Raw genomic sequence first — 22,577 nt, 5'->3', positions numbered from 1 at the left:
ACACACACACACACACACACACACACACACACACAGAAAAACATGATGAATACACTTATGGATGATTTTGGTGGGGATCAGTCTGTAGAATGTGATGTATACGCTCGGACACCTCTGCAGCAGGACAATACCTAATTCAAAATGGTATTTTGACATTTTGCCTTAAACAAATATTGCACCTCCGGCAGTCGGCCATATTGGATTATTGTGCAGCCCTAGTTTTATTGCAGAGAATTTACATCATTAAAAAATACATGAAACATGAATTAAAAAGTATTGTACCGCCAACACATCCCTCCTTTATACCAAAGAGAGGTAATTGTCTTTTGGCCAAACAAGTCAAATAGGGTCTTCTTGTGCACTAAAAAATGCTTTGAAAAAACAACAAGACTTATCATGTGAGCAAACCCTAGGCTAGTAGGATAGTTTTAGTCTGTTCTTGACTTACCTCTTGCACGTGGGACACGGACAGTCTGGGTCTATGGGCTGGAAGTCCTTGGCGTACTGCTTGTGTTTTACCTGGAGAGATCCCCAAGGAACCAAGGCAGAGCCAAACCTCTGCCAAAAAAAAAAAAAAAAAGAAGAAACATGACATCAGAAATCAGTTTTTTAAGTGGAATAAAAACCGCTAAATTAAAATGTATAAGGGACTATCAGTGTGTGAGGCAAAGATTGCTTACTGCAGTTCGGGTGGGGAACACGCAGTCGAACATATCGCATCCCAGAGCAACACACACCACCAAATCCACGGCGTACCTGCAGATCATACACACTGTCAATGTATAAAAACATAAAGCCCATAAACACAACAGTCCTCATAAGATATTTTAAGCATACAGAATGAGCTTTATAACTCTGGTTTTGGTTGCTCTCGATGCAAAGAGTGCTGAATAAATATGAAATGAGTAATGTAACCCGATGCTTTATTAGGCAAACGTACCCCACACCCATGAGGTATCGAGGCTTTTCTCGCGGCAGGTGGTCGGTGCTCAGGGTGACCATCCGCCAGAAGTCATTCTTCTCCTCTCCTCCACTCAGGCCGCCAATGGCAAAACCGGTAACATCGCGTTGAGTCATTTCTGCAGGAAGAGGATGAGATATCTAAAGCACAAGTTTGAGCCCTCATCATCGGTGTCGAACTGTTGAGAAGGGGCGAGTTTATAACTAGACCTGACATGTAAGTGTGAACGTGCGTTTCTGTTTTCTTTGCCGAAACGACGACTTCTGTCAAATATTTATGCACTTTAAAATTTGACAGTCAATATCTTGATTCCTTTTCACAGCCCGATACGTTGAACAAGACTTTTACCGTCAAAGCCGCCTGCCATCTGTTTGATTCACACATTCTTCCTCGTCGGATCGAGACGTAAAGGCTTATTAACATTCATGGAAAAAAATGGAATGGAGAGAAACATGATGTGAACTTTATAGTTCTAAAAATTGTAATAATTGGATTTTCAAGGCATTTTAAACGTGTTCTTAGGCTCCATCCAAATATGATCCAATCTTCCAGCATACTCAATCAATATCATGTATACAGGGACAGAGGAAGATAATCAAAAGTAGAAATTGTATTTTTACCATCTAGACAGGCCTGGCGCAGCTCTGCATTCAGCCCTCCCTGGATGATGGCAAAAAGGTTCTGTTTGTCTGGATTTTTATTGGCTGCAATGCAGCGGTCCAGCCAGCGAATGGATCGATGCATGGCCTCCTCCACCCGAGGTCCTGACACGGTACTGCTGACCACATCGTCCAGCTGCATCATGATGTCCGACCCTGGAAGAGAGAGGCCGTCTTTTAGCTACTGGGAAACTGAGAGGAGGGTCCAAGTTAGTTAATACTGATTGAAAGTATTTTGCTCCTTGCACACCCAGACTGTTCTGTATGCTGATGGACTTCTCAGGGCTTAAGAGGATCTCTTCGCCATCATAGGGGGACTTGAACTTCACGCCTTCCTCCGTGACGTCCGAGAGCGCAACAAGAGACACCATCTGAAACCCCCCGCTGTCCTGTAAGCAGAGCGAAGTCAACCACAAGATATCAACACAGAGCTCATCAACTACCTCTTCCACGTTTGTGAATGTGTAGTCATCACCTGTGAGTGGTTGATTTAAGAAAAGCTACACTCACAGTTAAGAGATTCCTCTTCCAGTTCATGAACCCATGTAAACCATTGGCTTTCTCGATTAAATCAGGCCCCTGCAGGCAGTGGAGTTAAAGTAGAAAAAACACATTTGGAGAAGAAAAGTTGTCATGAATGCATATAGCCAGTAGTGCTACTGTCGTAGTGTTGCTTACCGGTCTCATGCCCAGGTGGTATGTGTTTCCAAGACAAATCTGACAGCCAAGACCCTCAAGCTGATCCACAGTGATCCCTTTCAGAGTCCCCTGAGTACCGACAGGCATGAACACCGGCGTGCTGACGGCACAGTGTGGCAGTATCAGATCGCAAGCTCTTGCTTTAGTCACTGGGCACTCGGCAACGATTCGCAGAGCGAGAGGAGAAGCTGCAGACAGAGATTTCTTCACAGACATGTTTTCTGAAGTATTTACATCGGCTCCACACTCTGTGGTGGCGGCCATGTTGCAGTGGACACGTGACGTTCAAGCGGCGGCAACTGATAATCGCGTTGACCAATCAGAAACGAGCAATTTGTTGAGAGCGAAGAACACGCCTTTTAAGTATCCAATCAGAATGTCAGCTCGATGGAGGGGCAGCTAAAGTAGCCAATAGACTGCTTGGTTTTACAGACAAGAGGCGGGACTAAACTCGCCGGGTTCGATCGGATGTCGTCTCCTTTGGCCGGATGGTGTTTGTGTAGAAGGAAGTTTTGTTTTGCGAGTTTTTCCGTCCGTTTCGACTGACTGGGTATTTTTAGTTAACGCGCTCAAAAGAGCACCAAATGATATTAGTGTGAATTGCGTTTAAAGCGGCGGAACTCTAAACGTTACACTTCAGAGTAACCCGAGAGCAACTTCCTGCTAAGCTAACGTTACCTAGCTTAGTTAGCGCGGCTAGTGTTGGGCTCTGGTTTGTGTTGTGTTTGAAGGCGCTCTCCGAGCTAACGAAGCCATGGGGAACCGGGGCATGGAAGACCTGATTCCCCTCATCAACAAGCTCCAAGACGCCTTCAGCTCCATTGGCCAGAGTTGTAATTTGGACCTTCCTCAGATCGCTGTGGTCGGTGGACAGAGCGCTGGGAAAAGCTCAGTCTTGGAAAATTTCGTTGGCAGGTAGGTTACGTGACTGTTGTTAATTGAATTGGCAATTTCAATCAACTAATAGTTTAGTGACCTTACGTTCTTTAGTGACCTTACGTTCTCAAACGGTGCCTTTGATTGTCAGGCAGGAACGGTACTTTTTATAATGCAACTTGCCATCAAGCTAAGCTAATGTTAGCCACTCTCCCAGAACTAAACGTTATTATTAAGTTACGCACTTGACGTAAAACTGCCTTGAAAATGCAAAGTGGCTGCGGGTTTAACAACTTGATGCACACACGCCCTTTACGTGACAAACCAGTGGGCCAGTGGACAACTTTTTTTAATGAAGTTTTTTTTACTAGAGCTCGATGCAAACTTTCCTATTGTTCAAACGACAATGGGTGTAAACGTGTGAGGACACGTACTATCTCAGGTTGTTCTTCTGCTCATTGCCAATACTTTGCTCAATATGTGCCGTCTAAAACCACCAGTAAACTACCTGGATCCCTGGTTATACTCTGACATTTTCAACATGACAAACTAAGACCTTTTATAAAGAATTACATCAACTGATGTTTGTGTATTTAAATTGCACATTGTCCACTTTATTTTCAGTAAATTACAGTGCAGTTTATCTTATTTAGTCATGTCTTTATTCAGCCTTAGTTCTGAATGTGAACCTGTTTTACTATTAAATACTATTAAATGGTTGTGCATTAATTGTTATTTTGATGGGAGCTTTATTGAGTCACATAGCAGGTTGTTGTTGGAGTAGTGTGTTTATTCTTTCAGACGTGGGAGTACAAACATGTTTTTGGGAAGATCAGCAAAAGTCGAGCAGTGGAGGCAGAACAAGCCACCACCTTTACTTAGGGAACAGAATTTATGTGCAGTGTATAGTATACAACACATGGACTTTCACTTAACAAACAGTCTTTTGTCAAAATTCTGTCAAACAGCACAAGCTCACATCTGCTGCAGACACAACTTCCTTTACCATCTTCCTCTTTTGCTACCATTTTTGGCAAAAATTTAAGAAATTAAGGAAATACACTCGACGTCTTGCTATTCTCTGTGGTGTGAAGGTTAAGCTCCACTGCTCCTCAACAGGCCGGTGCCGTCGGTCCTGTGTTCCTCTCCCACATCAGCAGGGAGTAAGATCACCCTACAGATAAAGAAACAAAACAAGCTCGCTCTAAAGCAGCTTGTTTAGCAGGTTTCCGCCCCATTGAGAGACACTCACCGTGTGTGTGTGTGTGTGTGTGTGTAACCCAACCCACGCATGGATCGCACACACTCACGCAGGCCAGCCGGCATCAAAGCGGAAGTAGAGTGGCTGTTAAGATGGCATGCAGATAGGCCTTTAGTTATCAACACACGGGCGAGAGCACATCGTATCTGCTCTCAGGCAAACGCACACGCACAGATTAGACTACCACTCGGTGCACATTAATTCATACGAGTGGGACTATGCACTCTGAGAGCACTTGACACATATCAGCTGTAATTAACATTTCATGGTGACCTCAATTTCCCTGCCTGTGCAGTACCTCCATGTTCTGCCTGTTGACAGAACCAACATACACGCACATATGAAAATTACTCAAGCACTTTGCAAACTTGTACATGCTCATCCTTTTTATGAAGTATAAAAAGGAGTGCACTTTAGTGTTTGCTATCTTTTTTTCCAAACAATGAAAAGTGCAGCAGCTACTCTGTATGCCTGTTGCTGCAGTGCAGGTGAGCTTGAGGGCAGATAAAGTGGAACAGTAGAAGAAAGACTCGTAGCTACAAGGTCGAGTCTTACTTCAACCTGGAAGTACAGCATATAACCATAGCAACAGCGTTAATGTAGAGATGACTCATCGTTGATCTACGGGCTTGTTTGAGCTCAGGAGCAGCCAATACCTAATCCTGGTTTCCTCAGTCTATTTATTTGGTGAGTTGCATGTTGTGTGTAAAAGGCCGGCTTCATCCCTGTGACCCCAGGCATGAAAACAATCCCTCTTTGTCTTTCTCACCCCCGATTTCTGTCTCCTGCCTGAGCTCCATGCCGACGTCATGATCAGATGGAGAAGGGGAAGCTGTAGCTAGACCTGTGTCACCCCGTCTTGTTGGTGTGATTCGGCCCTGTGTTCCCACCACGTTGAGTGGAGACCAGTACACATTGGCTGGCTGGTCTGCATACTTTGCTGGGCAGAAGCTAATCAAATCACTCCGGCTCAACAGCCTCACGTATTTGTTAACGTTTCTGTCTTTTGGTAGCATGCGTGTCTATCCGTTCAGGTATGCATCGAGGTAACCTACTGATGGACCTTACGTTTTTTTTCTGACACATTGAACATACCCTAAATACATTAAATACACTAAAATCAGTTACATCATGGTAACAATCATTTAGCCGTAGCGTTTGAGGCCCTAATGCACCTTTCTCATGACAGATGCATGTGTATTTAATAACAATAATTATGGCTGCATTACATTCAGGCATGTCAGCGCCATGGCCCTGATATTGTGCATGCTGCTTCACTGGCATGGCTTACTGACAAACTAAATGGACCAGTCGGTATATGCAAAAATGTTCTCAGTGTTGTTTATTTACTGGCTTTTGTTTGTTTGATGCATGCATCGTTAGATCATATAATTAACTCTCAGTTTAGAGATAGGACTCTTTTTGTCTCTGCTCTGATGTTATTGCCCCAGTGGGGAGTAAAGACGTCATATCTATCCCAGCAAGCTGGTCTGGGTGGAGGAGGTTGTTATCAGATCTGTGGCGAGCAGACTACTGACAAACCAGGAGTTTTGTAAGCGTTGTAACAGTTGTCATTTAATACTGTACTAGATCGTTATAATAAAAAAACTCTGTTGAATTGGCATCATTGAAACCAATTTGATTGTTTGCGTTGTATGTATTTCATGATTTGTAGCAGTAGTCTTACTCCGGGTTGGCGTCGGCATGGATAAAAACAGTATTTGCTAGATGTTCTTGTGTAGCACAGTGTACATCCCTGTGAGGAAGAAGCACAGACATCCGAATAGCAGAGAGCAAAGGGATTTTCCACTAAGCAGTTGGATTTTTGGGAGTGCTTGAACAGGATGGGCTGCTAAGTGAGGCTTCATGGTACCCACAGTGATGGACTGTGGTGCCTGAATGCGGGTAGCCATAATTATATATCCGTTGCCACACCAGAGACCCATGCAATAAGTCCCAGCAAACCATAACCACATTTTAGTGTACTTCACCCTCCTGTGAGAGCCCAGTATGACCTCAGAGTTTCACACTCCGATGTTTTGAAAACAAGCCCCGTCAGGCCTCCATAGACTTGAGGAAATCTGCTGTGGAGTGTAGCTCCAGCTGTGGAGTGTAGCTCCACAGCAGATCAGAGTTGCTCTGCTGTTTGTAAGAGGCAGGGGCTGTCGGGGCCTGCAGGCAGGGGGCGGGGGGGGGGGGAGCTGGCTCTCCCGATCTCTGCCTGCCCTACTCTCTCTCTCTCTCTCCTGCTTTTGCTTTCTCTTGTCGTAGATGGAGGGAGGCTCACAGACTGATGCTCTTTGCTTGGCCATCCATAATGCATGAAATGATACACAATCTGCTCAGCCTCGTCTATCATTTACAGCGCATCAATAATGGAATCCTGGCCTCTTGCTTCTTTTTCAATATGCCGTTTATCCAATTCCGTCTATGGAGATTGACTGGTTCAATTCTGCACTTGTGTTTTGTCTTCTCAGAACACCATTTGTGAACAAACAACTTCTTTGTGTGTGTTTTTCACGTGAACTTTATTGATGCTTCATTTTATCACTGTGAATCTTTGACAAGCGGCCACCTGTTGAGCCAATGAGACGGGGTTTGACTGCTGAAAAGCCAGTGAGAGTTGTAACCGGAGATATCCATCAGTACGTTAGCAGTTTCTTGAGGTCATTCTCGCTGTGACCTCTTGGCAGCATCTTACCGCCTTTCTCCACGTCTCGTCTGTTAATTATATCCTTTCCCTCAGCCGGTAGTTCCATTGTTCTTTATCTATGTCTCCCTTGCTGCCACTCCTCATCCAGAGCTTTCTATACTATCCGCCGAGTGAACAAATGCCTGCATGCTCCACATTATGTGCATGACACTGCACCAGTGCTGAACCACAGACCTGTGGTTTTTTTTGCTGACGTAAGGAACATCCAGAATGTTCCCCAATGTTTCACCACAGGACCGCAGTCTGAGAGTAGCAGAGAGTATGTAGTAGGGCAACCACTCTCTTTTCTCCTGTCCTGTGGCCGACACATCGCTAACAGTCTGAAGTCAGCAGGCGGTGCTGAGCACCACCATAGTCCCCTCACGCCTGTAGTTCTGGCAGTAGGGAGGGAACGGAGAATGTGAGCTAGTGACATGCTCCGCTATGATTGTTCCAGGACCGGGGCCGGTGATTACCACCAGATGTAGCGTGTTTGCAGAGCAGCAGAGGGGCCGTCATAATTTGGGAGGGGAGTACAGAAGAACGGGTGGAGGAGGAGTGTCATCTGAGGGCTGTCTAGGCAACTTTGGTCATGACTCATGTAGCTAGAAATTCTTCAGGTACCCCGTCACGTTAAAGGGAACCAACACGCCAATTGTGAGAAAGTTCCTATTCTTTTTTCCTAGAAGGATAGGGTCTCAATAATGCACTTTGCACAAATAGCATTTGCCCATGTTTGTTTGCTGTCGTTTCATGCATTGTGCAATGCATTACTTTGTGTAATTACAGTGCATTGCGAAAGCATTCAACCACCCCTCCCCTATCCAAATAAAAATCTATTTACAATCCAGATTGTAGTGCAACAAAATAGGGAAAAACATGATGGGAGTGAATACCTTTGCAAGGCACTGTAAGTAGCATGATGCACGTTTCTAGTTGAGAGTGTGCACATAGAAAGATGTCGTCGAGGCCCAGGCCCGAGGCGAGTTTGGTTAAGGCGTGCGTCATAGTAGGTGATATATCGTGTATTGACACAGTCTGGGCTCACACACAAGCTAACGGTGACCAGCTGAAACAGGTCTGGCCTGACCTTTTAAATGGGCAGTAAATTGAGCAGTTTATCAATCGAAAACCACCACATTACAAGATCTCCCCCACGAAGGGTAAATCCACCCTAAAACTGAATTTATATTGCGCTTTTCCAATGATTTTGGTCAGATTACGTTTTTATAAACATCGACAACATTCTCCCCAAATTTGGAAATGAGTGTTCCCAGGCCGTTTTTTTTAATAGACACACCGGAACGTCATGAAATTGGCTGAATCTCTTCTCCTTCGCCCTCTTTTCAGTTGGCAAACAGCAAAACTTTGCTCATCACTGCCAACATCTGGTAAAGAGTGGGACAGAGAGCCCAGCTGACCAAATCATCCTTTCATGGTCGGGACGTCGTCTGACAAAATCAACATTAACACAGGTCACTGACCACAGCTGTGCTGTATGATCGGCTTCATTGACGTTTGAGAACAGGCGGACAGACGGTTACACGTCTGTCCTCCTGTTCTCTCTGGATACCTATAATGTGTTTTAATGCAACCAAATTCACACTATAGTTGTTCTCAATAACATATTGTTTGGTTTTGTAGTCAGACAACTGCGTGAGTATGAAGTAGTCATCGTATCGCGGTCCGTCAGTATTTCATTCCCGAGCTTCAGCGCGGCGGCGACAACATCCTCACTTTACGATCGCGTCGTCGTCTGAAATATTCAACATGAATCAAAGTTCATGACAACAAATGTTGACATATTCTGAGTCCGTGGTCCGGTAGGTTGTGTTCGAGACATCGCATTAAAACGTGACTTGTTTGAATTGCAAAACGTATTCGTGTCCCAATGAAATCACCCCGCGTGCTGCTCTAGTGCCGGAGGAGTTGTTCCATTATTCACCGTCTGTGGAGCAGCTCTAGGTTTTGTCCTTTGATGATATTATAATTACAGCCTGTTTCCACATAACATCTGTGAATTCTATTTTAGGGTGGATTTTCCACATACCAGAGAGAGTGGGTGTGAATGAATTGCTCTTTTAAAGCCCTAATGATGAGAGAAAATGACGTTGTCACGTTCGATTTGCTATAAGACAAGTCGGAGGCGTGAAATTCCCCTGCGTCCATCAATTTACCAGAGGCCACGCTGCACGGACATGGACATTGAGTGAATTGAATAATTAAGTGTTCTCTCTCTCTCTCTCTCTCTCTCTCTCTCTCTCTCTCTCTCTCTCTCCTGCTGTTTTCATTTCCCTCCTTTTCATCCTTGCTACTCTGTGTTTATGTGTCTTCTGTCTGTCTCCCTCAGGGACTTTCTTCCCCGTGGATCAGGCATTGTTACCCGTAGACCTCTCATTCTGCAGCTGGTCAACAATAAAGCCGGTGAGTGTTCCCGTCCTCCGCACAGACACACACACATCCCCTTCTGCTCTCATCGCTGCCCTGCACACGGCCTCTCTGTCACAGTGCCCCGAGCTAAGCTCACTCTCTAATTTAATATTCTCCTTTTTCTTTCTCTTTGTCCTTTTCTCTCCCCCACCCTCCCCCCTGTGTACGTCATTTTGCACCTGTGTGTAGAATATGCTGAATTCCTGCACTGCAAAGGGAAGAAGTTTGTGGATTTTGATGAAGTGCGGTTGGAAATTGAGGTGGAGACCGAGAGGATAACGGGCTCCAACAAAGGCATCTCTACCATCCCAATTAACCTGCGGGTCTACTCCCCAAACGGTAACAGACTCGAGTCTCATTGAGAAACACTGCACTGGTAACACTGTTTGCTCTTATGTAAGTCAATATATAAGTACATTTGCATGTTATACGGCGAGATATACCGAGAGATGATGTGAATTTGCCAACCAACCCGATTTTTCCACACTGTTCATACCGTGGTATGTCTTTATTTAATATCTCTGGTTGTATTAATAATAATGGGATTGTATCAGATCAATGTAGTGAAGTATTTTATGTGTTTTTAACTTGATAAACCAACCAAACGGGTGGTTATTTAATCCATGAATAATTTCTCAGTTGAATTCTGCGCAAATGGTACATCGCAATATATATTGTATTGCTTATAACATGATAGAAAAATAATACGATAAGTCACTTTTGAAATAATCTAATGTGGGTTTTTTATGTCGAGGGAAATTCAACATGAAATTTGACAATGTAATGTTGAATTCTTTCAGTGTCTGTAACACATGTAAGTAATATAAGCTCAGAGATGTTTTTATGGTAGATAGAGTTCTGTTTACAACAACAAACATCTGCCTTCCCAAATGTCTCGTTCACAAGATGAAAGCTTCCCTTTCACCACAGACACCCATTAAAGTGTTCGATTGAGGCGGATGCTGTCGACGTCTTTTGGATGTTTGTATGAAAAGGGAGGAAAACGAAGGCCTTCTTTTATTGAGAAAGCTTTTGAATAATCAAATACTAGTTTGTCTCACGTCCATCAAATCACGTAAATCAAACTAGATAAAATGCTTTGTTAAGAAAAGGAGTAGATATGGAATCATATTACTTGAATGAATGACAATAATCGTAGCTATGTGTCACGTCCGCCGATGGAAAAGCATCTTATTTGCACTTCTCATTTCTCAGTGCTGAACCTGACCCTGATCGACCTCCCGGGAATGACTAAGGTTGCGGTCGGAGACCAGCCTGTAGACATAGAGCACCAGATCAGAGACATGCTGCTGCAGTTCATCACCAAGGAGAGCTGTCTCATCCTGGCCGTCACACCGGCAAACAGCGACCTGGCCAACTCGGACGCTCTGAAGATCGCCAAGGAGGTGGACCCACAGGGTGAGCGTGGAGCTCTCTGCCGAACTTTTTTTTTTTTTTTTTTTTTAGCTGTTTATATTTTTGAAACGGGCCCGAGAAAAGGTCAAAGACACTGACGTAATTATTCTGTGTCGGGTCATTTTCCTCTGTATTATCCTGTAAGACATGTTGTTTGAGCTGATGTGGTTTTGTGTTGTGCAGGTCTGCGTACCATTGGTGTAATAACAAAGCTGGACCTGATGGATGAAGGGACGGATGCAAAGGACATCCTAGAAAATAAACTCCTCCCACTGCGTAGAGGTGAGGATGATGCGCACACGCAAACACATTCACAGACTTTGGTTTGGATTCTAGAGTGACTGTTTGTGTTATTTGTGTGCAGGCTACACCGGTGTGGTGAACCGCAGTCAGAAAGACATCGATGGGAAGAAGGACATTCGCGCTGCTCTGGCTGCGGAGAGGAAGTTCTTCCTGTCCCACCCGGGCTACAGACACCTGGCAGAGCGCATGGGCACACCGCATCTACAAAAGCTGCTCAACCAGGTCCGCTGTCAATTGTGAAATGTAATCTCCTCCCTGACAATGCCATTGATTCTGTAAAACAACAGTACTACCCCTGTCTGTCTTCAGCAATTGACCAACCACATCAGGGACACTCTCCCTGGTCTGCGCAGTAAGCTGCAGAGTCAGCTCCTCTCGCTGGAGAAGGAGGTAGAGGAGTACAAGAACTTCCGTCCAGATGACCCGACACGCAAGACCAAGGCCTTGTTGCAGTGAGTGCATCTGAATATTGCTGCTCATAACGATGCAGCATTCAATAGGTATTTACGGTAGATGTAACTCACGGCAGCCATGTTGGATGCCCACTGCACAGTGCTGATGAAAGTCACCTGGTCATTTATCCAGCACTTTCTTTCTGAAGTTGCTCACAGTAACTGTAATGAACAGTAATGTTTGCAGTGGGTCTCCAGAAAGGTTTAAGCTGCACTTGCAAGGAGATCCTTGACACTGGTGTCATGTTTGTGCTCGGGCCCCCTTCAGGATGGTGCAGCAGTTTGGCGTGGACTTTGAGAAGTGCATCGAGGGCTCCGGGGACCAGGTGGACACTAACGAGCTGTCGGGTGGCGCCAAAATCAATCGCCTCTTCCATGAACGCTTTCCCTTCGAACTGGTCAAGGTCAGTGTGAATAGCAATGATATGTTAAGTATTATTGTTGTGGTTGTTGTGGTCCAAGATTGAAGTATTGATTTGTGAAAGCATCACTTGAATCTTCACCCCCCCCCCCCCCCGCTGTCTCCCAGATTGTGTTTGACGAGAAGGAGTTAAGGCGAGAAATCAGTCACGCAATCAAGAATGTCCACGGTGTCAGGCAAGTGGAGCTCAATGAACACTGTTATTCTGCTTCACCACAAAACACTGCAGTACCCACATGCTTCGCTTCTTTCCCGACTACTGTAATCCATAATCAAGCTTTTCCATCAGAGACTAACTCTACCTCTTCAAAGAAACGGTGTTTTCTGTTGGATGTGAAATGTATTTCCTTATTTCTACTGACCCTCTCTGTTTCTCCGATCCCCTTTCTCCACACTGCAACACCACCCACTCATGTTTCTGTCTGCTGAGGCATTCAACTATTATGAGGTTTTGTGTTACATGTATCTTAGTCCCCTGCAGCGATAATGTTGTCATGTGTTCACCGATCCTCTCCTGTTTGTCATATCTCATTTGTTGTTGTCTGCGTTATTACATTTACATTCCACCCCCCCCTTATTGTGACTGTCCGTATACGGATTTTCTGTTACTTTGTCCATAACCTCAGATCTCCTCAGTCACCTAATCATCCGTCCATTCATCTGTTCTGTTTGACCTACATGTCCCGTTAACTGTCCCATCGGTCTGCCGCTGTGCCTCTGTCTCTCTGTGCATCCTCAGAACGGGGCTGTTCACTCCAGACCTGGCGTTTGAGGCCATCGTGAAAAAGCAGATCGTTAAGCTGAAAACGCCCTGTCTCAAATGTATCGATCTGGTCATTCAGGAGCTCATCAACACAGTCAGGCAGTGCACCAACAAGGTACATGCCGGTGTCCAGCATCTCCCGACCCAGCCGAGACACGGGGCTGGGCGACCGTGGGTGTGGCAGAGGGTACGCTGACGAGGAACATTAGCCAACAAATTCCTACAATATCCGGAAATCAGTTCAGTTGTTAAAAAAAAAAAGAAACGTTCTGTGCGGTTTGCCCTCAGCCCAGCCCGATTAGCCCTGTGTGCAGGCAGCGCTGTCGTGTTGTGGAGTGTTGTGACGGGTGACGTGTCGTCGTGGATTTGAGATGTTTCGGGGACCGTCTGAACATCTCTGGTCTCGCCTGGACAAGCTGCAGGTCTCATGGCTCAGTACACATAGCCAGCAAAACAAGGGGAAGGTCTGAAGCTGTAATTTGGCCCTGGGTTGGAGGTGACGTGTCCGTCTTCACAATATTGAGCTAGTCTGAGAGGAACTGGCGTGTCAGGGAAGAGGATGTGAAAGACCTGTGGCTTGTCCTTCTCCAATGCTTGATTTATCTCACAACAGCTGGAAATGACTAACTGAACAAAGACTCCTGTTTTTATTTCTTCTTTCTCTTTCCTGGCTTTCCTCTCTTTCTCTTTCCCTTCTTTTCTGGATATCCCTTTCTCTCTCTCTTTCTCTCTCTCTCGCTCTACACCACCACAACAACACGCAATCTGACCCCGTGACCTTTCAGAACGGGGCTCTTCACCCCCGACCTGGCTTTCGAGGCGATAGTCAAAAAGCAGATCCTCAAACTCAAAGAGCCCAGCCTCAAGTGTGTGGACCTTGTGGTGTCCGAGCTCACCGCGCTCGTCATGAAGTGTGCCGTGAAGGTAACCGGGGACACACCTGCTGGGAAGATGGCATGAAAGGAGAAGGCGTTCCTCTTAGAGATGCACCAATCGAACAAACGCCGTCCTGTCAGCTGATCGGCCATGACCGTTGACTGCCTGGTCAGTGACCTATATCCATCCGTCTGTTAAAATGACAGACCGTAACGTCACAGCCACACACGCAACATGCACGTTGCTCACACAGTGCCATCTGCAGCACAGAGTTCAGACACACACGTCATGTCGTCTGTTTGGAAGTTCTTCAGCGTGAGTGAAGAAGACATAAAGCTTATGATGTGTAAGTCTTGGAGGAACAACTTTAAAAACATTTGAAACAACTTTGTTTGTTTGAGGGGAAGTTTTTTGATCGTCAATGTTTTATTATGAACATACAATTGAATAAAAAAAAATAGGTATGAAAGAAAAGTGACAAAAATGTTTGTACAGCTGTTAATTACAGTTCTTAGAAAGAAGAAAATCAGAATCGACCGGTCAGAGTTCGGCCTGGAAGCTTGCAGTCGGTGCATCTCTAAGTCTTCTCCAAATGTCTGTCATTGTCATCCCAGTGAAATCAGTCCAATCGCCCCCCCCCCACCCTTGCCATCAGTGCCCACTGCTTCGATCGTGTGTATCGTCCCATCCCCATTCTGTTCCAACCCTCTTGAAGTCTCCACACCATTCAGATTGAGCACTGACTCACAATTCAAATCAGACATTTTAAGCACAACCTAAAGTTTCCATCAGACGGCGAAACACCAGCTGTTTGACCTCAGCAGAGACGGTTCAGCACACTATGTGCTGAACCGGATGGAAGGGGAGTGATGTGAGATTTGGGGGGGTAGCTAGTGGGTGCAGTGGCAGTCTGAATGGAGCGTTTCCATAGCAACGGTGCTCCACTGCCACCTTGTGGACAGAGGGAGGGATTCTACATACACTCAGTGATCCGTCCGTCCCTCTGTCTCTGTTTACCTCTGTCTCTTTCCTTCTTATCCAGTCTTCACTAACATTGACACTTTCCATCAGCTACAGATGATTGGTTTGAATGTATACATTTGGACATTGCTCTTGTTTGTTAGTTGCATGATTAACTAACAGCATTAGCACATTGATTCTTAGTTCATGAAGTCATCACTGGCTGATGGTAACAGACAGTCGCTGTGTATTCAAAGCCTGTTTCTATATGTGTGTGTGTGTGTGTGTGTGTGTGTGTGTGTGTGTGTGTGTCGGTTTGTGGTTGTTTGGATATGTGTGACACTGAAATGTCACTTGACGACCTTCTTTCCCTTTTCTTTGTTCTCCACTTATTCTCACTTCTCACTCCTGTTTGTCTCTGATACTTATTGGTAAGTCTTACTAAGCTCCAGCTCACATGTAAGTGTGTGTGTGTGTGTGTGTTTGGGTGTGTCTTCTGTTCAGTGCTGCAGCTGTGTGTTGTGTTGCCTTTCAGCTCAATTCCTACCCCAGACTGAGAGAGGAGACGGAGAGGATCGTCACCACCCACGTCCGAGAAAGAGAAGGGAAGACGAAGGACCAGGTGAGTTCCTGAGATTAGATGAACTCTCGAGTGTGCAAAGTCAGGCTTTGATGTTTATCTTTTTCACCTGTAGAGAAAATACAGCAAGAGCCACAATCTACAATTAACATGTACTCCAATATTACGTTGAAATGCTGGCGACTCCTCCCACGTTATTGTATATAAATGGCAGAAGGAGAGCGTGACACGATGTAACAAAAGGTGAAGTGGTCAACTGACACCAACCGTTAAGACCTCAAACCGTCTTTAAGGATTGCAAACTTAAATCAACAAAAAAGTGAACCAAAGATGCCTCAAACTAATATTTTCCAACTTCTTGTTTTGTTTAACAGCCCCTTTCTTTATTGTGGTGGAAAATACGTTATTGTGTGATTTATTCTGTTTGTTTGACTTGAGTGGGAGTCAGTGTTTCCTTTGGCACCGCTTTCCTTTAATCAGCACAACGAAGTCCTTCTGATGTGTGACAGAACAGCAGTTTTTTTTTTTTTTTTGAGAAATTCAAATTAGAGATCACTCAATGGTTTCAAGTGTTGTTTTCAGGACTTTATTCTACTCTGGGTGGAGAAGCCTTGGAAACAACACAAGGGCCCAACTCCTTTAATAACATGACTAATGAGAGTTCTAGGTTTTTGTTGCAGCGCTCACAGGCAGGAAGTGAGGCCGATTGAATTTGTTTATAAACTGAGACTTTATCATTCATCAGTCGTATTGTCAACTCCATCCCATCTGCACTTTGCAGCATTGCTGATATCCGTCTGACTACAAAGCTGTGTATAAACTCAGCTTTAGATGTAATCTCTCTCCGGTTTGTTTTCCTGCAAGTGTGAAGTATCAGAAGTGAAGCCGAGCCCTTTCTCATTTGTGCCTTCTGTAAAGTGGTGTTTAATTTGAGACCTCTCCGTCCTAATCCTGATGTTCTGCCACTTATCAAGGTTCTGCTGCTGATCGACATTGAGCTGTCCTACATCAACACCAATCATGAGGACTTCATAGGCTTTGCCAAGTATGTACACCCCCCCCAACCTTTTCTAGCTCAACTTACAGCTTGATGCCCAGTGACCCCAGTCTCAGCACGAGCATTGTGGTCCCCATTAACTACATGTTGCCCATCATCTGAGGTGCACTTGACATTTACGAAGGAAAAGACTTGTTTCAGAGACGTAACAGAATCACTGCTACTGAATCTAAGTGTTGCTTTGTTGTTCGCCACATGTTGTAAACTGCGGCACCTCGGTGTGATGTAGCATGCCAATTAGTGATCCAGCCACATCAAGAGCATGTGTCTCCCTGTGGGGGAGGGGGATGCCACAACGATTAAGGTCGCATTAATTGCCCACCTCTCCGCCCTACATGCCCCCCCCCCAAACAAAGTCAATGAAGCATGCTCGATTTCTCGATGGATAAACTTCCTGTCGGCTGAAGAATGCTTACTGTACCAATGGACAGAGCAGTGTTGACGTTTTCCCTGGATTGGCTGGTAGCTGCTGTTGTGCACTGGAGACTTATTTGCACACTTCAAAGCACCCACTTGTCATGTTTCCATTCACACATGTTTATGTGCATTTTGAAGTATCGCATTAGAAAAGCTCTACGGAAAACCACAAAAGGGTTTTCACGCTCACTTGAGGTGGTTTTTGCCTTTTATCAAAAAATCGTTAATTTGAATTGGTAATGAAAACAGCCTTGATGAATCATTTCAGACGTCGCCAATATTTTAACTCGCATGACTGATGAGCTGTTTCTGCTGTCTGTGTTTTCCTAGACATATATTTCTATTATCTTCAGGCAGCATTAAATATATGGCCGATACGAGAAATACGAGAAATTCAAACTTGCCCAATTGAAACAAAATCCTGGAGACCTCTCTCCATTTTCCTCTCGTAGAAGCTTGAATGGCCACGGTGACTTGTTATGTTTCCAGTTCGCCGCCTCCTCTTCTTCTTCTTCTACTCTGTTTACCGGATGCGTAGCCTATACTACTCTGTAGTAAAGCCTGCATTTATTTTTTGCAACATTTCAAAAGTTTGCTTAAATTCACTCGACAATTGAATGGAATCACGGCTACTGTTTCTTTGTGGTGCACCCCTAAGCGGTTTAGAGTTTGGGTTGAATTAACATTAACAGTCCCTTTAGTGTTACAGTAGCATGTAGTGGAGTGGAGCTACCCTCTGTGTTGGTTGACAGAGTAACAAAGCAAGCCCCCCCCCACTCCTGTGTGTGTGTGTGTGTGTGAGGGTTCATGCCTAGCCTCTGCATGGCGAGATTGCTGTAATGTATCGCAGGTCAGCTAGAGCTGTTTAACGGTTCTCATGACATCACTTTCAGTCTTGACTACAGAAGGCTGGATGATGGTAGCTCCCCAGGGTACGGCAACAACAGGTGGGCTCACAGAGAGGATGTCGGGTTGTGTGTCCAGTGTGTGTGTGAGAGAGAGAGACAGTTTGACCCTCCGTGTTGTCCAAATTCCTCCACAGATTCCCCTTCATGTATGTGTGTATCGGGTTATAGATTTGCATCAGAACTGTGGATTTACACAAACACAAGAGACTAAAGGCTAAAAAACACAAGTAGCATAATATTGTAAATGAAGAGAATATTATTGGAATAGAAGTGACGCATGAATATTTATTGTTTGGTGTGTTGCCATCAATACGTCTCGTCTTTTCTGTCCATGTTTGTGTGATGACAGTGCCCAGCAGAGGAACACGGCTGCGAACAAGAAGAGGGCCATACCCAACCAGGTACCTTCTATCACTCGGCACCGGCCAGATTTAATCTCCCTCGACCGATGGCTCCCATTACCAGCCTATTAGTCCACCGTGTGAATATATCTCACTCCAGCACATAGCCATTAATCTATCTTGACCTAACTGTTAACAATACCTCCTCTGTACATAAGTGTACACAGTCCCTTTGATTTATTATCCTCACTCTAAACTGGCTTTGTCCACAATGTTTTAAAGCTGGTCCTTCTCCTTTAACAAACCGATATCTAGCAAAGTGTGTTTTGTATTTCAATGTGTGTTTTGTAAGATCCTGAAATGTGATTAATAGCGCTGCTCCTCAGCATCAGAGGTTGCAGTTTCAGTGAGGGAAGAGTTGCCTTAATGAGCCTAAAGTACACTCTGCCTCCCTGCTTTTCTGAATTAATTGCTGTTTGCATGTGACCCAGGCATGTTGTTCCACAGCAAAGCAACGGCTCATTACAGAATTCTGTTGGCTTGTTTTTTCGTTACCTCCCCATTAACTCACAAGCATCTTCTGTATTGAACTTCAGAATGTGCATGGACCTCGCACCTATCAACTGAGCAACAGCTATGACATAACCAAATTGTGGTTTACTTGAAGTAATTCTAATTGCATGTAACTCTTGCTCTCTCTCTCTCTCTCTCTCACACTGGCTGTCTCATTATTACTTTCTGTTTCCTCCTGTTTTTGTCATTCCCACTATTTCACCCTTTTCTCTCGACCTTTCCTTAAACTTTCATTCTCTTTCTTCTTTCTTCCTCTTCTCTCCTTCCAACTCTCCCCTTGCTGCCCTTTCTCTCATCTTTCCCTCATCTTGGCTTGCTTGCTTTCTCACTTCTTTTTGCTTTGGTTTCATACTGCACCCCTTCCCATTACTGCAGGGTGAGATTCTGGTAAGTACCCCAAAGATGTAATGCTAGGGGGGCAGCAGGGGTAGGCCGTGCAGAAGGACTGAGGCCATCACACACACAGGTCAGCCAGTCTGGTTAGGGTGGAAAAGACCAAATGCTGTGAGACAACAGCAGAAACAGTTCCCGGTGAATACACGGTTGATACCTCACCATAATGAGTTGTTCTCTCTGCAGCTTGGCGGACTGGGAGAAGTCCACGAGGAGAAGGTAGAGTCTCCAGACTGATCAGTCACAATTATGGCATCAGCACTCGGTTACCAGTAATTTGGAACTGACCCAACAGTAACACATGGCTGGTTTGCTCTCGTAATTATTGGTTTCATTTGAATAAGACAGTAATTGTCTTTTAATTGCACATATTTGGGTTGCTACTAACATTTCCCCTTTTCTCCACCAAATCGTTTAAACGAGACGTGACTTATTGTACCTCCACGAAGGATTTAGTCACTGTGCAATGCAACAAAGAGAACGGGGAACTCTTCCACCACTGACTGAGGAAATGGCGTCAGTTCTCATGCCTTTGCGGTCGTACCTCTACTGCCGCCTCATGCGTTGTGACTCAAAAAAGTTTGCCTTGTGAGAATCATCTGAAACGACGCTGGGGGAGGGAGCAGGGAGCCATTTAAATCAGCAACACAGTAAAAGTATTGATTCATGTCTAATGATTTCATTTACAGATTAAATGCATGTTAAAACACTTTCCAACGTAAAGGCCTTACATGTCCAGAAGACCACCGGTCTCCAAGTCTATCATTTCTATACTCGGAGTTGATCAAAACGTTTTGTGTGGTGTCATGGCTTTGGGATGATTTCCAGTGATTTGATCAAAACATTTCTTTTCATAACCTACTGACTATCTTGACTAATTTAAATTGGCATGTTTCTTTCAAATTTGAATCCTTGGAGTTAATCTCAGATGTAATCGTGCATCTATAATGAACCACTTGCAAAACTTCAATTTACAAAAAAAAGGATTGAACATTTCTACGGCATCTCGTACGTGACATGCTGACATCTCATTGTTTCATCTTTCTCGTGTCAACTTGGCCACAACATTTCCAACTGACTTTCAGACTTTTATATCGGGGATTTAAAACTTTTTGTTTCTTTTTTAAAAAAAAAAAAAAAAAGTTTGAGTTATTTCCCAGCCAGGGCAAACTACCGTTAAGCCTCTATGCACATGCTTCCTCTGCCGTGTTTATGAACTAACAAACCTTCTTTCCCCTCATAACTCACCTCTGCTGGATGGAGAGGGGGAGCAGACGAGAGGTCTAGAGCGGACTGTGAAATCTCTCTTTGCTTTACTTAGAATAAGAGCACACTACTCACAGACAGTGATTTCCTCCATTGGACTTGAAATGTAGAAAGAAAACAGAGAGACATGGTAGCTAAGAGGGCTCCTCTAAAATGTATCCTCAGTGATTTCCTCAACTCTGCCTCTCAGTCTGATGTATTTCCTCCCTCTCCATCTCTCCACTTTAGATTTGTTGTCTAGATTTCTGTCCCTCTATGAACTCCAATAGATCGGCTAACCAGCCGTTGCAATTCCTTTCTCCTCCATTACCCCCGTCTTCTGCATTCCCTTCTCCCCATCTTCTACTTAAACAGTTATATATCGGAGTCCAGTTAACCCCGTCTTAATTGTTTTACGCGTAGCCTAGCTTCTACTGACCCGCTCACGCCTAACATACCACCGTCGACTTTTGGTCTTTGTCTGTGTGTCAGGCTTAGCTTCGTCTGGACACCATCTGGTCCCGTTTGTGTTAACGGATTTATTTTCTGTCGAGTGAAAAACATCCCTTTTCAGTGTTTTGCATACAATCGGCCATATTACTACACACATTATGTATTCCTGTGCATGCATTACAGTCCTTTGGTCTCTCCTTATTCATTCCATAAGACTCACATTCAACCCATACTTCTCTGTGTTATAGTGCATATATTTGACTCATAGAGATAGATAAAATAAAGGTAAAAGACAGCCAGATTTATAGTGACCAAGCAGGTAAGATTTTATTAGTGTCACTCACATCCCAGTACCACTCATAGGGCCCTTGTGTCACATAAGCCTGATTGACAAAGCTGTTCTTCTCCGTCCTCCCGGGACCCCCTGTCTCCCTACCACCCTTTTCTCTCTCTTCCACGTCTTCTCCTCGCTGTGCAGGTGATCAGGAAAGGCTGGCTAACCCTCAATATCCGCATCTTGAAGGGAGGCTCCAAGGAGTACTGGTTCATCCTGACTGCGGAGTCCCTGTCCTGGTACAAAGATGACGAGGTGAGAGGACGTTCTGTTCCATTGCTGTATTTCACTGGACACGGATCGCTAAGATAAGCTGACACATAAAGGTGAAGGTACTGCATGAGGCACTGATAAACATCCTGAGTGGAGATTTTGTCATCGCCAAAGGTGGCTGGAGGTGTGTGTGTGCGTCCCAGCCCAGCCTAACCAATGTGCAGACTACTGTTCAGCTGTAGCCGGATGAACAGGTAGTCTGAACACTGGGCAGGCGGGGGGGTGAGGAGGACTCTGGAGGGAGGAAGGACCCCGAGGTCATTGCGGCTGCAGGTCGCTGCCCTAGGACAGTAGGACAGAGGGCACAGAAAGCAAACATTACCCCATTGAAACAATAACGCATATGACAAAAAGTCTGATAAATCAGGACCCACAACGCCCCGATACTTTTAATCTTATCAAGCATATATTATTTAAAATGGAGCTTAATATGAAACATCTGACCTTTCTACTGATTCAAGCAAATCTGTCCAGACACGGTGGACTGCGTTCCCTCCTGTTTAAATAACTACAATCAGCAAACTCACTACAGTTTATCAAAGACTTAAGAGAGTGACTTTAATGATGAATATTGCATACGTGATCTGAAATCAAATGATCTAGTTTCACTGGTGATTTGATTTTAACGTCATTTAAAAGACTGATTTAACTAAATAGAACATTTGTCTACAGTGGTGAATAAGTGCAAATAGCGTTGTACTGGCTTTACTCACCGCTTGATCTTCTTCCCAAAGCCTCAGTCTTATCATTCTATCCAATCCATTAAAATAACAAAGACCCAGTAAAAGATACCACTGCTGAGGATGAACTCCATTTCAGTGGCCTCGGTTTGTCCAAACGCCGACTGGAAACGGTGCAATTTCTGTGTTGGTCGCCTTTTGCGAAAAAGCAAAGAGAAAGAGAGGGAGGATGGTGGAGGCAAACTGACGTGGCAGGCGGGCTGAAATGTTCCAGCCGGGATCTGACTTTGGAATTTGCAGGAAATCGTACTGGGTTACGGGGGGGGAGGGGGGGGAATTGTGTGTGTGCATGTAGTAGTAGGCGCTTGTCCACATGAGTCCTCCTGTATCTTTTAGGGTTTGGACAGTTGGTTGTATCTATGTGAATGCATGTTTTTGCACCAAACCCCATGATATGCGTTTGTTCAATTGGTTCAGGCTTGTGTATGTTTGTTTGTCTTTGCACGTGCAGTTACGTGTTTTTTTTTTTTTTTTTTTTTTTTTTTTTTTTTTTG

General features: G+C 44.7%; 2 protein-coding genes across 6 annotated transcripts in view; one reads left to right on the top strand and one right to left on the bottom strand.

The window, feature by feature from the left end:
* Nucleotides 1-190: 190 nt before the first annotated feature.
* qtrt1 (queuine tRNA-ribosyltransferase 1) lies at nucleotides 191-2,597 on the bottom strand. Its single transcript, XM_031867977.1, has 7 exons — nucleotides 2,299-2,597; nucleotides 2,131-2,199; nucleotides 1,871-2,009; nucleotides 1,582-1,776; nucleotides 941-1,079; nucleotides 681-756; nucleotides 191-558 (listed from the first exon to the last, which is right to left on the bottom strand). The coding sequence occupies exons 1-7, from the start codon at nucleotides 2,581-2,583 to the stop codon at nucleotides 445-447; spliced, it is 1,017 nt and encodes a 338-aa protein (XP_031723837.1). The 5' UTR covers nucleotides 2,584-2,597; the 3' UTR covers nucleotides 191-444.
* A 193-nt stretch (nucleotides 2,598-2,790) lies between these two features.
* dnm2a (dynamin 2a) overlaps nucleotides 2,791-22,577 on the top strand; it is a 27,223-nt gene continuing 7,436 nt past the window's right edge. For 2 of the 5 annotated variants that reach the window (XM_031867698.1, XM_031867694.1), the window contains exons 1-15: nucleotides 2,791-3,234; nucleotides 9,499-9,572; nucleotides 9,768-9,917; nucleotides 10,794-10,997; nucleotides 11,178-11,276; nucleotides 11,359-11,519; nucleotides 11,607-11,749; nucleotides 12,018-12,153; nucleotides 12,279-12,346; nucleotides 12,910-13,048; nucleotides 15,305-15,391; nucleotides 16,324-16,394; nucleotides 18,081-18,132; nucleotides 19,021-19,032; nucleotides 21,215-21,325. In XM_031867698.1, coding sequence (XP_031723558.1) covers nucleotides 3,074-3,234; nucleotides 9,499-9,572; nucleotides 9,768-9,917; nucleotides 10,794-10,997; nucleotides 11,178-11,276; nucleotides 11,359-11,519; nucleotides 11,607-11,749; nucleotides 12,018-12,153; nucleotides 12,279-12,346; nucleotides 12,910-13,048; nucleotides 15,305-15,391; nucleotides 16,324-16,394; nucleotides 18,081-18,132; nucleotides 19,021-19,032; nucleotides 21,215-21,325 — 1,668 coding nt within the window. In that variant the 5' untranslated portion in view covers nucleotides 2,791-3,073. Of the gene's footprint in view, nucleotides 3,235-9,498; nucleotides 9,573-9,767; nucleotides 9,918-10,793; nucleotides 10,998-11,177; nucleotides 11,277-11,358; nucleotides 11,520-11,606; nucleotides 11,750-12,017; nucleotides 12,154-12,278; nucleotides 12,347-12,909; nucleotides 13,049-13,718; nucleotides 13,858-15,304; nucleotides 15,392-16,323; nucleotides 16,395-18,080; nucleotides 18,133-19,020; nucleotides 19,033-21,214; nucleotides 21,326-22,577 lie in introns of all 5 variants that reach the window. The other 3 variants (XM_031867695.1, XM_031867697.1, XM_031867696.1) reach the window with 3 other exon arrangements.

Source organism: Anarrhichthys ocellatus, unplaced genomic scaffold (genome assembly GCF_004355925.1).
Source record: "Anarrhichthys ocellatus isolate YVR2014 unplaced genomic scaffold, GSC_Weel_1.0 scaffold40, whole genome shotgun sequence".
NCBI lineage: Eukaryota > Metazoa > Chordata > Actinopteri > Perciformes > Anarhichadidae > Anarrhichthys > Anarrhichthys ocellatus.
The sequence above is the reverse complement of the archived record's forward strand: the minus strand, read 5'-3'. Positions and strand labels throughout refer to the sequence as shown.

What these genes read in the sequence shown, in the direction of transcription:
- qtrt1 (XM_031867977.1), bottom strand. Translation starts at nt 2,583, where the DNA reads ATGGCCGCCACCACAGAGTGTGGAGCCGATGTAAATACTTCAGAAAAC. An exon ending in GGAAGAGGAATCTCTTAACT is followed by an intron (nt 2,010 to 2,130) that starts GTGAGTGTAGCT and finishes CTCTGCTTACAG; the next exon opens with GACAGCGGGGGGTTTCAGAT. An exon ending in TGTTCCCCACCCGAACTGCA is followed by an intron (nt 559 to 680) that starts GTAAGCAATCTT and finishes TTTTTTTGGCAG; the next exon opens with AGGTTTGGCTCTGCCTTGGT.